Source organism: Thermothelomyces heterothallicus (assembly GCF_042370625.1).
Source record: "Thermothelomyces heterothallicus CBS 202.75 unplaced genomic scaffold P884_scaffold_9, whole genome shotgun sequence".
NCBI lineage: Eukaryota > Fungi > Ascomycota > Sordariomycetes > Sordariales > Chaetomiaceae > Thermothelomyces > Thermothelomyces heterothallicus.
In genome coordinates this window covers 717,719-730,326 of record NW_027192570.1, presented here as the reverse complement: position 1 = coordinate 730,326, position 12,608 = coordinate 717,719, and the positions used below count along the sequence as shown (strand labels likewise).

Genomic DNA, 12,608 nt, shown 5'->3' with positions numbered 1-12,608 from the left:
ACCTTTGGTTGGGTGGTTGGGGGGGGGATACTTTGGGATCATGGGATGAAGAAGAACAAAGACGATGATGATGGCCTTTCCGGTAATTTTTTGGGGGGAGGGGGGGAGGGGAAGGGAAAGAAGGAAGGGGGTGGCTACGTCGTTGACTGGGATGAGGGGAACCAATCTTGATTTCGGATCGTGCGTTGTTGCTGTTGTTGTTGCTGTATGGTCGAATGTATGCATGTGTGTGTAAGTGCAGAAGCAGGCGCGGAGTCGGGGCGAAGAACGAGCAATAAATCTTTTTTTTTTGGGTTGGATAGGTTCAACGTCTCCCCTTGGTTATTTACAATCATAATTACTTGTTCCTCTTGTTGGAATACCTATCCGGTTATTTATGTCTCCCCACGGCCTCCGGGGCCCCCGGTTGGCCAACTTGTGTATTGTTGTTCCAGGGTGAAGACGACAAGATGGATGTTCAACGTGGGGGAGGGGGACGGAGCCGAGAGAACTAGCCTTTTGAGGTGACCGAGGATGGGAGATCACAAGTCAGAGAGGGAATGGGGAAGGGGTGTGGAATTGGGGATGTCTCGGTGTGGGCGAGTCGGTCAAACCAAAAAGAGATGCGGGATGCTGCTGCTGCTGCTGCTGCTGCTGCTGTTGTTGTTGTTGTTGTTGTTGTTGTTGTTGACGATGATACAAGGTTGGTTAGTCGGTTTGTTGGTCAGTCAAGTAAGTGATTTTTATTTTCCTTTTCTCTTTTTGGTTGATTGGGTTGGGTTGGATTTGTTCGGAAGAGCACCTTTTTGCCGTCTGGGCTGTTCAAGGGAAGGCCGCGTATCTGCTCCGGATGGTGGAGCAGCATTGTCGAGCGCAGGTGCCTCCGTCACTTTCAGGTTGTTGGTATCGAGATAGTTAAGTGAGCTTCGGTCGCTCATTCGGGGCTTGCATCATCGGTCTCGGCGGCAGCGCCCGGCTGTTGCCAGCCATGTGGGGGCTCGGGCCAGCTACTTACTGTACGGATTATACGGATTACAGTAGTGTTAAGACCGGTTATCTCAGGCTGGTGGACCGGCAAGCACCCCGCTCCGTAATCGGGGCTCCGGGCCGAGCCTAAAAAAACCCAAAACCCAATTGTGTCACAATCAATGGGAACCATTCGCCCACTCAACAGCGGGTTTGTACCGGCCTGCGTCTTGGAAATTGACAAATAAGGTATTCGCACCCAACATCGATATATATTTCAAAAATAAGGCTGGACCTGGACCTGGACCCGGACGAAGCGTGCGCGAATCTGTGAGTTGTGCTTTCACCTTCCGGATCTTGTCAGGCACTCGCACCATCAGGAAAAAAAAAAAAAAAAAAAAAAAAAAAAAAAAGAAAAGAAAAGGGAAGCAAGGAGCAACCGGGCGAAAGAAACGCACCGACACGCTACATAGGTAGCGACAAGCAGTCAATCAACAAATCAAACCAAACATCTGCGGATCCGGGGAACCTCTCAACCAACCAAGGCCCCCCTCACCCTCCGTCAAGACTCAATCAACATGGCACAGCGCGAGTCGTTCATCATCAAGACGCCGTGCTCGAGCGCCAACATCGGACCCGGCTTCGACGTCATCGGCCTCGCGTTGTCCATGTACCTGGAGCTGCACGTCACCATCGACCGGACCAAGACCAGCTCGACGCACCCGCTCAACTGCCGCGTCACGTACGAGGGCGAGGGCGCCGGCACCGACGAGATCAGCCTCGACCCCCAGGTCAACCTGCTCACCCGCGTCGCCCTGTACGTGCTGCGCTGCCACGACCAGCGCAGCTTCCCCGTCGAGACCCATGTGCACATCAAGAACCCCATCCCGCTGGGCAGGGGGCTGGGCTCGTCCGGTGCCGCCGTCGTGGCCGGCGTCATGCTGGGCAAGGAGTGCGGCGGCCTGCACCACCTGACCCCCGAACGCCTGTTCGACTTTTGCCTCATGATCGGTAAGTCATAATCTGATGACGTTGCGCTCAGCTCTCTTTCTCTCTCTCTCTCTCTCTCTCTCTCTCTCTCTCTCTCTCTCTCTCTCCCTGCTTCTTTCTTGACTGACAACGGAACCACCCCCGCCTTGTTGCACGCACCCGCACGCAGAGCGCCACCCGGACAACGTGGGCGCTGCCCTATTCGGCGGTTTCGTCGGCACCTATCTCAAGCCGCTCGCGCCCGAGGACGTGGCTCGCGTCGAGATCCCCCTGAGCGAGGTGCTGCCCGCTCCGGCCGGAGGCGTCGACACGGGCGCCAGGCCGCCCGCGCCGCCACACGGCATCGGCCATCACATCAAGTTCCCCTGGGCGCCCGAGATCAAGGCCGTCGCCATCATCCCGGAGTTCGAGGTACCCACCGCCAAGGCGCGCGAGGTGTTGCCGGCGCAGTATCCCCGGCCAGACGTGGTATGTACCTTAAACTTTCCTTCTTTACCCCTAAATTCCACTCGGCTCCCCCTTTTTTTTTTGCGCACACACGCAAGAGGGGTAAAAAACCGCTGGACCCGCACACAACAACAAACAGGGCACAGTAACTGACTGCAGCAAAACCCAGACTTTCAACCTCCAAAGAATCGCCCTCCTCCCCGTGGCTCTCGGCCAGTCGCCGCCAGACCCGGAGCTCATCTACCTGGCCATGCAGGACAAGCTGCACCAGCCGTACCGCCAGACGCTGATCCCGGGACTGACCGAGATCGTCGAGTCCATCACGCCGTCCACGCAGCCTGGTCTCCTGGGCGTCTGCCTGTCCGGCGCCGGGCCGACCATCCTCGCACTGGCAACCGGCAACTTTGAAGAGATCGCCGAGCGCATCATCGCCCGGTTCAAAGAGAACAAGATTGTGTGCAGCTGGAGACTGCTGGAGCCGGCCGAGGGGACCACCGTGACCATGGCGTAAGGCTGCGCCGCGGGGGAGGTGGCTGATCTAAGGAAGCAGAAAGCACGGAAAGAAGAGGAACAAAAAAAAAAGAAAAGAAAAAGATATTAATCAAAAAGTAAAGAAACTGAATAGAATCGTGATACCCATTTGCTGTTGTTCTCTGATGAAGCTGCCATTCCCAATGCCTGTTTGTTTCATTCTTTCAATGTCGTGATGTTGTTAACAGCGGGCTGACCCCCTTACACAGGAACTAGCCGTATGTACGGATTACTTTGCGGAGTACTCCGAAGTTACCCAGGGTAGTTCAACTGGGGGATGTCAAATGGTGGGACCCAGGGCCTTGGGTCCGACCGAACCTACCAACCAAAACTAACGCGTTATTAACCCGAAGTCAGTGGTGTGATTCGTAAATTGTTAACTACCTTCAACCACACCCAGCAACCAGTTATTATTATAATGATAGAAGGCCCCAGACCCGGACAGCGCCGAACCACCTCGACAAAAAATAGAAATAAAAATAAAAAAGATAAAAAATAAAATAAAATAAAATAAAGCAATAAACAGAGAACCCATCAGCCCACCGAAACCCGCAGCCGAGCCCACTGAACCCACCCCAGTTCCGCCCCCCGAACCGAACGCAGAATCGTGCCACCTTCGCCCAAACATCAGCCCAGAGTCAGACGGTTCTGCCCGGCCCTACGTGAGTACGCCAGGCACGCGCCACGCTCATTGGCCAGGACCCCGAAGGTTGCCATGCTGCCGCAGCCGTTGGGGAGAGGCTGATGATGATGATGATGATGATGGGAGGAGGGGGTTGACACCAGATGCTCGTTTTTCTTTGGAGTGATCCCACTTGAGAATCTTGTTTCAAAAAGAGAAAGGGGTGAAACAAAAAAAAGAAAACAAAAAACAGCCCTCCAGCTAACGTAGTTACGCTCTGCAGCTCCTAACTTGTTTTATCGACTTTCAATACCCCGCCGGCTTAGATCGAGGCAGAGTAGTAGGTCCTGACTCGCTCGAGGCTTGCGTGGGCTGACGGCGATGTTTCCGTGAGATTTCGGGAGGAGACGGCGACGGGTGGGTCCCGAAATAGGTGGTATGGCATGATGACGGGCGAGGCGGGCTTCGGCTCTCCTGACTACCTACCTCGCTCGCCGGGGAAAGGAAAGTGAGGGAAAGGAATGCCGGCAAGTCGGCTTCTAAGGTCAGTTATATAAAAATGGTGGTTGGTTTCAGCGCTGCGGCTCCTTCATTAATTTCGTACAAAACACAAATACATAATAACCGTCAGCGTCGACGACGTCAATATCAGGAGTTGTCCATTCTTCCCTCAATCTCCGTATCAGCGTAGTACGAGCCTTGCGCATCTCCGCTCTCGTCTTCTTTTTTCCCTTCTCCTCTTTCTCCTTGGGGAAACCTTCGGGATTGGTAACAGCAGTCTAACCAACCCCCCCCCCCCCCCCTTTTTTTTTCTCTCGCCTCGGAATCCTCGCGACTCCCAGAGAACCCTTCAACAAACCTTGCGCAACCAACCAAAGGAGCCAATAAACCAAACAAAAGAAAAGATGTTTTCCCGTGCAGCAATGACCGCCCGGCCCCTCCTGCCGCGCCGAACCGTCGCTCGCGGCCGGCAACCCTTTTCCATCCTGCAAGGCCTGCGCGCCGTCGCCCGCTCCTTCGAGCCGCACCCCTTCCAGCGCCTGCCCGTGGCCACGAACCCGGCCCCGGCCGACTGGGGCAAGCTGGTCCGCCGCTCTTTGGGCCAAGCTGTTGTGTACGTTGTTGTTCCCTCCCCTTCCCAGTCCTCCCTGCCTCTTGGTATCTTGTCCATTCCTTGGCTTCCTAGCCTGACACCCTTCCTCCCTCTTCTTCCTTCCTCCGTTTCTCCATTCTTTGCATCGCTTCCTCTTGAATGGTGTCCATCCATACGTGACGGGAGATGAAAGCCAACCTCGTGCTGACGGTGACGACGGTCTCATATAGGTACCTTCCCGTTGGCCTGACCCTGTTGGGGTGGCCTTATGCGGCCAAGTGTATACTGGATGGGCACATGTAGGTTGCCTGAGTGAGCCGGTAACTGTTTCGATGGGTGAACCGTGTCGAGGCGGAAGGAAAGAATAAGGGCCAGCCGTGATGATGGGCGGATCGGCGGGACGGCATATACGTGTGAACCGGACTGCATTTGGTTTATCGGCGTTGATCGGGTTGGGATATCTTGCATGGAGCGATATCGGAAAGACGGGGCGCTCTGGATGGCGTAGACGGCTCGAATCAACTCGAAGTGTTCTTCCAGTGTCGTGACCGCCAGCGGTACTTGTTAGGATGACCGAGTCGGTGAGAGGAGAATGAGAAGAGAGGTGAAATGATGGCCGCCTGAGTATCGGTATCATGCGCTGCGCTTCGCTGAGGCAATGCACGCTGAACATTACCAAAGCTGGCAGAAGCCATCTGCAATTGGAACCACCTTGAACTTCGCTCTTGATTCGGAAACGGAGAGGACCGTTTATGTTGTTGACGATCCAGGCGGAGATGTTGATACCGCTGTGTCAGCGTTGGAGGACCCGCCTGGTTTCCGCGCGTATACGACGTAGCTGAGACTGTTAGCGAACCTCTGCTGCCTTTAATAAGCCTGGCAGAGAAGGGGAAGCAGAATCAAGGGTGGAAAAGGCGGGAGATACTTACAACGGCCAATAGACATGCAAATTCCGGTTTTTGATCTCCCTCCTCACGCCAACCAGGAACACCTGCACCTGCTCGGGCGTCCAGTTGAGCGCCTTGACAAAGAGCCTCGTCACCATCCCGCTCAATCCCTGCAGGAGGTTCTCCATTTCAAAAGCACCGACGAGCTTGAGACGCTGGTCTTTGGGCCACGGGTTGCATGGCATCTTGTAGACCACCTCGGTGACATCCTCGAAGCCGCGCTGCTCAAGCCAGCCCTTCCACCGGGTCGGGTCATCGACGGCTGTGCCGAAGATGTGTGTGCTGTCATACAGCGCATCCGAGAACTTGCGCATCGGGCTATCCTCTGGAAGCGAGTCGTCGTCGCAGCGCACCTTCTTTGCTGTACACGGCATACACCCGCCCATCCTCAACTTTGCCTCTGAGCATCGAAGATGTGAGCGAAGTCAACGAGCTCCCGGAACTCGGCAGTTCAGCGCCCTGTGTTTGCGTGCGTGCGTTTGCATGTGTGAGTGCGGTGGTGTCGCCGGGATTGGTATAACTAATCGGAACCTCCATTGCCCCGACCCTCGAAAACTTGAATAGGCCACTCAGCTCATCGTCGGCCTCATCGTCGGCCTCATCGTCGGCCTCATCGTCGGCCTCATCGTCAAGGCTTTCTCGGTCCCATGGCTGTCACGCTGGGGCCAGCCCACTGCACGAACGAACGGTTCCACGATGGCGGGTGGGACCATTGCGCGAACTGACCTCGTCTACTTCAATCGCGTCTTCCGGCGCCTGATAATCTGCCATGGTGCTCTGAATATATGGGAATCCGCGCGCTAAATTGCAGCCACGATTCTTCGATTAAGTAACTGGCGAAAAATGTTTATTTAACCCGAGAGAAGAGCGATGTTGAATGTCAAGATGCAATGTCGCCCAGAGATGGGGAGCCGCGAAAGACGATGTATTTCCCTCTCTTGGCGTTCCTGAAGCGTTATCGATAACTAGGCTCCTCCCGTTCCGTCGTGGGTCTCCGGGGATCTTGGTCCACAGGCGCGCAACTAAGCAACGGACATCGGACCCCACGGGTCCCATTGCCCTCTGCCGAATTCCGGAACGCTACTCCGTACACAACTCTGGTACTACATACCCTGAGACCACCCTAACCCAACTGCACCTCCACCGGTTCACTGCAACTAGTGTAACGCTTTTCGTTCTAACGTTAGCGGACACAACGTAGCACCATGGACCGACAAGTGGGAAGCCTATCCCTGCGTTTCGGATCTTGTTTTTGTTTCATCTCCTGACTGGATGTACTGTGTACGGAGTATATGCCTGGATTTGTAATTCGGATATACATTTGAATGCTCACGACAGCACTCCTTGTGTGCACTCTTTCTTCGCGACATTGCGTTTGGACGCGAGTGAGCTGCGAGACTTGCTGGGGTTTGCATGAGCCAGGGAGCATCTGAGAAACGGCAGCAAACCGGATTTTCTCCTCGGCCATCGATCAAACGCACGACTTGGTACAACTACAATGTGCAATGGGATTACATTGGCGTGCTGCTTACACGGAAACCGACGACTCTACCCTGTGATTGGTGGGCTCCAGCTTCCTCTATCCAACTCCGTTGAAACCAATATCAACCTGCAGAGACCCGCCCATCATCCAATTACCTCGTGGAGGTTTCCAGAGTTCTGGATGGGACTGAAGCAGGGTTTGGTGTCTTCCGCTTTCCCATGTTCAACTACACCATTGAACTGAAGGATACTCGTTTCTTGACCACAACATCACCTGGAGTACCGAATACCCTCGAAGCATTGGGCGTGGGAGGACACAAGCGCAGCACTCGGAGCCGCCGAGGAGCTCGTCCAAGCTCTCAGAAGCCAGCCCCAAGCGACGCAAGCCCAGCACCTGGCCCTTCCCGACGACTTCGATACGCACAAGCTTGAGGATTGTATGGTCTGGAGAAGTCACTCCCAGGCCATCCGGAGGAACACGCCGATCTCGGGCATGTTCCGTCGGAGCCACTCAAGGAGAACGTGGAGAGGGAGCCAAGGGGACTTCTTCTGTGGATACTTCCTGCGGACATGGACAGGCCCTGCTGAAGCTGGGGGAAGGCGTTCTCCCGGGGGGGGAGGGGTTCGCAGCGAGCTAATCCTTTAGGATTTGCCCGTTGTCATCCACACGCTAGAATTCTGAGAAGACTTGTATTCCCGACGTCAAGGTCATGTCGTACGACATCTTCACCCCGTAACTGGGCAAGACACGGTTCATGCCCGTCGCTGCTCTGTTCTTAGACGATTCCCCGGCCGACTAACCTTGCATCAAGATGTGCATGCCTACGTCATGCGGCAGCTTCTGCACAACTTCGACCCATGTATCTGCATCAACATCCGTAAAAACACCGTCTCGGCCACGGGACTTGGCTCGTACCTCATCGGTCGCGACATGTTGGTCCCTGGAAAGCTGTGCTGGGCTGTCTCGAAGAGCTGTCCTGGCTAGCCCCGATTCCGATGTCCGTCGGCGGCAAGGAGAAGACGCTAGACGAAATCATCCGGGTGTGGCCATCCCAAGTTGTGCACCGACGGTGCAGTTCGAGACCTGGCTCAAGCGTTCGGAGACTCAAGGGAAAAAGGGGGGGGAATACACAGCAAGAATGTAGTTTAAGGATATCCCAATGCGAAATAGCAAGCGTGAGATTCGCCAAACTGGACGACAAGCCAGGGCCACTCCTCGTCTCTACCAGAATATTCCACTTTACTGGCTCCTCCCTTCAATATGTGTGTGTACTCCACTTGTACTTGTAAGGTAGGTATGTTGTAGTTAGGTATGTATGTCAGAAACACATTTATATAATACATTTATATATAGTACAGACCAAGTTGACAGGCGCTGCTTGGCCAATGCGTTGTTGGCCCGAATCCTCGGAGTGTTCAAATGCGAGCATGAGCGTATTCGAGTTTAGTTCTTTGCTACCCGTCAAATTCCTTGGGGCTTGCTGCGGGTTTTCTTGGACTTGCCTTCGTCTTAAAAAACAGTTGGTGAATGCGCCGCCTGAGAGCCGCCAGCCCTCGGTACCAGTATGCGCTATCGATAAGGGAGCTTTTTCGAACTTGGCCCGTGTTGCATGCCCCTTGTTGATAAGCTGCAGTGGCCCCACACATGAGCTTGGTTCGGCCGACCGCCAATGATGCGCGCCAAACGTCGCATCTTTGTCGAACGCGTCGAGATTCAAGGGTCCGAACATAACAGAGGGCTACCCCGTGGAACCACAACCCAGAGAGAAGAGGAACCGCCCGCTAAATCGACCTGCAAGGGGCGCGCTCAGAAGACATCCGTGCACGATCTTCCGCGATTCGTACCAGAACCTTGCAGGGCCCGGGAACGAAGAGCATCGCTGCCCTTCGTCGGAGCGAAGACACCCACGATCTCGAGCGAGCGTGCTGGGGTTGACACGCAGGTCAGTCCGAGGAATTCGCCGGCGGTAACAACGGGCAGGCGAAACGGCCAAAAGAAATCTTAGCTTTCTGGGCCCTTGCATGTCGAGACGATAGGTAGCCTTGTGCCAACGCCGAGTCCGAGATGGCCGACACGCTACACAACGCGCCCATTGTGCTGGACAACGGGTCCGGGACGATACGGGCTGGCTTCGCCGGAGAAGACGTCCCAAAATGTCACTTCCCCTCCTGGGTGGGGAGGCCGAAGCACCTCCGGGTGTTGGCCGGCGCGCTGGAAGGGGATGTGTTCATCGGCCAGAAGGCGGCAACCGAGCTTCGCGGGCTGCTCAAGATTCATTACCCGCTGGAGCACGGCATCGTCACCGACTGGGACGACATGGAGAAGATATGGGCATATGTGTACGAGGAGGGTCTGAAGACGGACAGCGAAGAGGTACCGCCCTCCAGATGCACCGAGCCCGCGCGGGACACGCACAGCTAACCATTCCCCCCTCCCCCTCCCCCTCTCCCTGCCCCTCCTCTGCAGCACCCCGTACTCCTGACCGAGCCACCGCTAAACCCGCGCTCCAACCGGGACACGGCCGCCCAAATCCTCTTCGAGACCTTCAACGTACCAGCCATCTACACCTCCATCCAAGCCGTCCTCTCCCTGTACGCCAGCGGCCGGACCACCGGCGTGGTGCTCGACTCGGGCGACGGCGTGTCGCATGCCGTGCCGGTATTCCAAGGGTTCACGGTGCCCAACAGCATTCGGAGGATTGACGTGGCGGGGCGGGACGTGACCGAGTACCTGCAGACGCTGCTCCGCAAGAGCGGCTACGTCTTCCACACGAGCGCCGAGAAGGAGGTGGTCCGGTTGATCAAGGAGGCCGTCACCTACATCGCCAAAGACCCGCGCAAGGAGGAGAAGGAGTGGGCGGCAGCCAAGCTCGATCAGAGCAAGGTTGCCGAGTACGTGTTGCCAGACGGGAACAAGCTCAAGGTATGCGTCCGGTGGATTTTGGGGGGGGGGTTATTTTATTTTCCCCCTCAGGGCTCGTCACAACATTCAAACCAAACCAAACCAAGGGGAAAAAAAAAATAAGAAGCCCGGTCTTAACATGATGATCCTTTACAGATCGGCGCCGAACGCTTCCGCGCCCCCGAGATCCTCTTCGACCCAGAAATCATCGGGCTCGAGTACCCCGGCGTGCACCAGATCGTCGTCGACTCGATCAACAGGACCGACCTCGACCTGCGCAAAGATTTGTACTCCAACATTGTGCTGTCCGGCGGCAGCACCCTCACCAAGGGCTTTGGCGACCGCCTGCTGTCCGAGGTGCAGCGCGTCGCCGTCAAAGACATGAGGATAAAGATCTTTGCGCCTCCGGAGCGCAAGTACTCGACCTGGATCGGTGGCAGCATCCTTGCCGGCCTGAGCACCTTCAGAAAGGTTGGTCGCGCGCCTTTCTTTCTTCTTCTTTTTTTTTTTCCGTCTTGTTCCTTTCAATCGTCTGCCTAGCAAAGGCCAGTGAGGGGCTAATCATTCGATTATGTGTCGATATAGATGTGGGTCAGCATCGATGACTGGCATGAGAACCCTGACATTATCCATACCAAATTCACATGAGTTCGCCGCCCTGTAAGGAAGATGTCTCACGAGCTGGCCCCTCGGCGGTTCAGCCTAGTCTCCAATCGATTTCGCCGAGTACATATGTGGAACCACCAAAAGCCACTGAAGGAGGGCGTCTTGAACTTGCGTGGTCGGGGTGCGAAGTTCCTGCCCGTCGCAGATTACGGAGACATCACAACTGATGTGCGAGACGTGGTTCGTGAAGCGATCGATGGAAGCCGGGGTGTCGGATAGTGCGTGCTATGATGAAGAGCCAGCTTGCCGCGAGCGTTTAGAGAAAGAAGATGAATGATACCCAGTTTTGATTGACGGAACAAGGCCTTGGCTAGACAGAATAACTGGTGGAAATCTCTTTCCACCATCAAGGGCATCACGATTCACCGATGCGCAGAAATTCAAAAGACTCATAATGAGTACATTCATTGTGCCAAGAAAAACCATCATCGCAGTGGGGGGTATATTGATTCGTACAAGTCCGTCAAGAAAAACGCCCATCCCCATGAATCCCGCTCCTTTTTCTTTTTGTTCTCATCCTTTTTCCTCGTGCATGACGGGCGAGCAGAGCTCTGCCCTACTGACACAACCCGTGCTCCATCCGTTCCCTTCCTCGACATCACATGAACTTTTTTTTTTCTTCTTTCGTTTCACCATGCCCAAACCCACAACGGACTTTGAGCGTGACATGGTCGCCGCTCCTAACATATAGTCCTTCCCTTGACGCTCGCCAAAACGCCTTGCTTGCAAAGACAATACAACCGATTAGACAACAAAGGAGAGAAGGGGAGAGAGAGAGAGAGAGAGGGTGTGTCGCTTGCGACAGGAACCAAGCTCACTCCCGTCGGCGGTCGCCTGGAGCCTGCTGTGTGCACGTCCAACGACGACGACGCCTTGGAAAAGGGGCAGGCAGGCCCGCTCTAGTGCCCCGCGCTCTTCAGCCGACCCCAGAAGCCGGCGAGCGAGCTGGCGGTCGACGTAGAGGACCGCCAGCTGGCCTGGGTGCTGGCCGAGTCGCGACGGCCGAGCGTGGCGCCGTCCTCGTCTGCCGAGGGGCCGGCGAAGAAGATGTTGCCGGCGCCGCCGCGCCCGACGTGGCTCATGCCGGCCGCCTTCTTCTCGCGCACCTCGGCGCGCGCGTACTCCTCGTCGAACGAGATCACGGGCCGCTCCGAGGCCGCGTGGGCGTTACCGGCCCCGCCGCGGCCCGAGTAGAAGCGGCGGCTGCTGGAGGAGGAGGAGGAGGTCGTGCTCGTGGTGGCCGGGGTCGGCACGCCGCTTGGGGAGGTCGTTGCTGGCGCACGGAAGAAGTTGCCAAGGCCGCCGCGGCCCGAGTGCGTGTAGCTGTTTTGGGGCACCGTCGGGTGTGGTTCGGTGATGGTGTAGGCCATTGTAACCTCTTTGAATTGGTTGCTTGTTGCTAGGTGGTGGAGTAGGTCGCGGTGCCTTTGAATATGGTATGGGTATGTATGTACTTGTGGTACGCGGTGGCTACAGTGCCGTTGTGTCTTGTTGTTGTCCGGAGACTTTGCACAGAGGAGAGCTCGATGTGAACGCTGAGCTTTTACGGTCGAGAGATCTGAAATTGAGGTTATTGCGACTTGCCGCAAATATGGCTGGTTGCTCCTGACACTTCGGTTTTGAGGGGATGTCTGGAGCAGGAGGAAGGACTTTTAAGACCGGGATGGGTTGTGTACAAAAGTAAGTGGTGCCCGCCCCTCGCAGCCGAGGAAAACGTCTCCATCCAAAAAAAAAAAGCTGCAACTCCAACCCGGGCTCTGGGCGGGAAGTCGCATGACCACAATGGCTTGCGCTGAATCGCGCAATGCGTGCTTCCACCAATGTGCCGGCTGGGTATGTATGTGTACATACATCGGTACACTTTCACCTCATCAGCCTTCAAGCCAACCAAACGAGAGGCCTAGGGACGCTTGCCCAGCCGAGCGGCTCTCCAAGGCACAAACAAACCTGCAGAGCAAAGCCCCGGGCAAAGTTCCGTCGACT

General features: G+C 55.8%; 6 protein-coding genes across 6 annotated transcripts; 4 read left to right on the top strand and 2 right to left on the bottom strand.

Moving 5' to 3' along the window:
- The first annotated feature begins 130 nt into the window (after nt 1-130).
- P884DRAFT_258926 (uncharacterized protein) lies at nt 131-922 on the top strand. Its single transcript, XM_069441292.1, has one exon. The coding sequence runs from the start codon at nt 514-516 to the stop codon at nt 892-894; it is 381 nt and encodes a 126-aa protein (XP_069298224.1). The 5' UTR covers nt 131-513; the 3' UTR covers nt 895-922.
- Nucleotides 923-1,423: 501 nt separating this feature from the next.
- Nucleotides 1,424-3,091, top strand: P884DRAFT_131512 (GHMP kinase). The gene is made up of 3 exons (XM_069437204.1): nt 1,424-1,956; nt 2,105-2,403; nt 2,552-3,091. The coding sequence occupies exons 1-3, from the start codon at nt 1,524-1,526 to the stop codon at nt 2,891-2,893; spliced, it is 1,074 nt and encodes a 357-aa protein (XP_069298223.1). The 5' UTR covers nt 1,424-1,523; the 3' UTR covers nt 2,894-3,091.
- Nucleotides 3,092-4,458: 1,367 nt separating this feature from the next.
- On the top strand, nt 4,459-4,931 carry P884DRAFT_198699 (uncharacterized protein; the record flags this gene model as incomplete). The annotated part of the gene is made up of 2 exons (XM_069438169.1): nt 4,459-4,649; nt 4,859-4,931. The coding sequence occupies 2 exons, from the start codon at nt 4,459-4,461 to the stop codon at nt 4,929-4,931; spliced, it is 264 nt and encodes an 87-aa protein (XP_069298222.1).
- Nucleotides 4,932-5,385: 454 nt separating this feature from the next.
- On the bottom strand, nt 5,386-6,346 carry P884DRAFT_291709 (uncharacterized protein; the record flags this gene model as incomplete). The annotated part of the gene is made up of 4 exons (XM_069444118.1): nt 5,386-5,466; nt 5,558-5,936; nt 6,097-6,226; nt 6,302-6,346. Coding segments are annotated over 4 exons (633 nt in total), but the record flags the coding sequence as incomplete, so codon positions are not given.
- Nucleotides 6,347-8,740: 2,394 nt separating this feature from the next.
- P884DRAFT_242243 (actin2-like protein) lies at nt 8,741-10,939 on the top strand. The gene is made up of 4 exons (XM_069440263.1): nt 8,741-9,431; nt 9,525-9,980; nt 10,116-10,430; nt 10,545-10,939. The coding sequence occupies exons 1-4, from the start codon at nt 9,123-9,125 to the stop codon at nt 10,605-10,607; spliced, it is 1,143 nt and encodes a 380-aa protein (XP_069298220.1). The 5' UTR covers nt 8,741-9,122; the 3' UTR covers nt 10,608-10,939.
- A 585-nt stretch (nt 10,940-11,524) lies between these two features.
- On the bottom strand, nt 11,525-11,995 carry P884DRAFT_198873 (uncharacterized protein; the record flags this gene model as incomplete). The annotated part of the gene is made up of 1 exon (XM_069438188.1): nt 11,525-11,995. The coding sequence occupies one exon, from the start codon at nt 11,993-11,995 to the stop codon at nt 11,525-11,527; it is 471 nt and encodes a 156-aa protein (XP_069298219.1).
- Between the last annotated feature and the right edge of the window lie 613 nt (nt 11,996-12,608).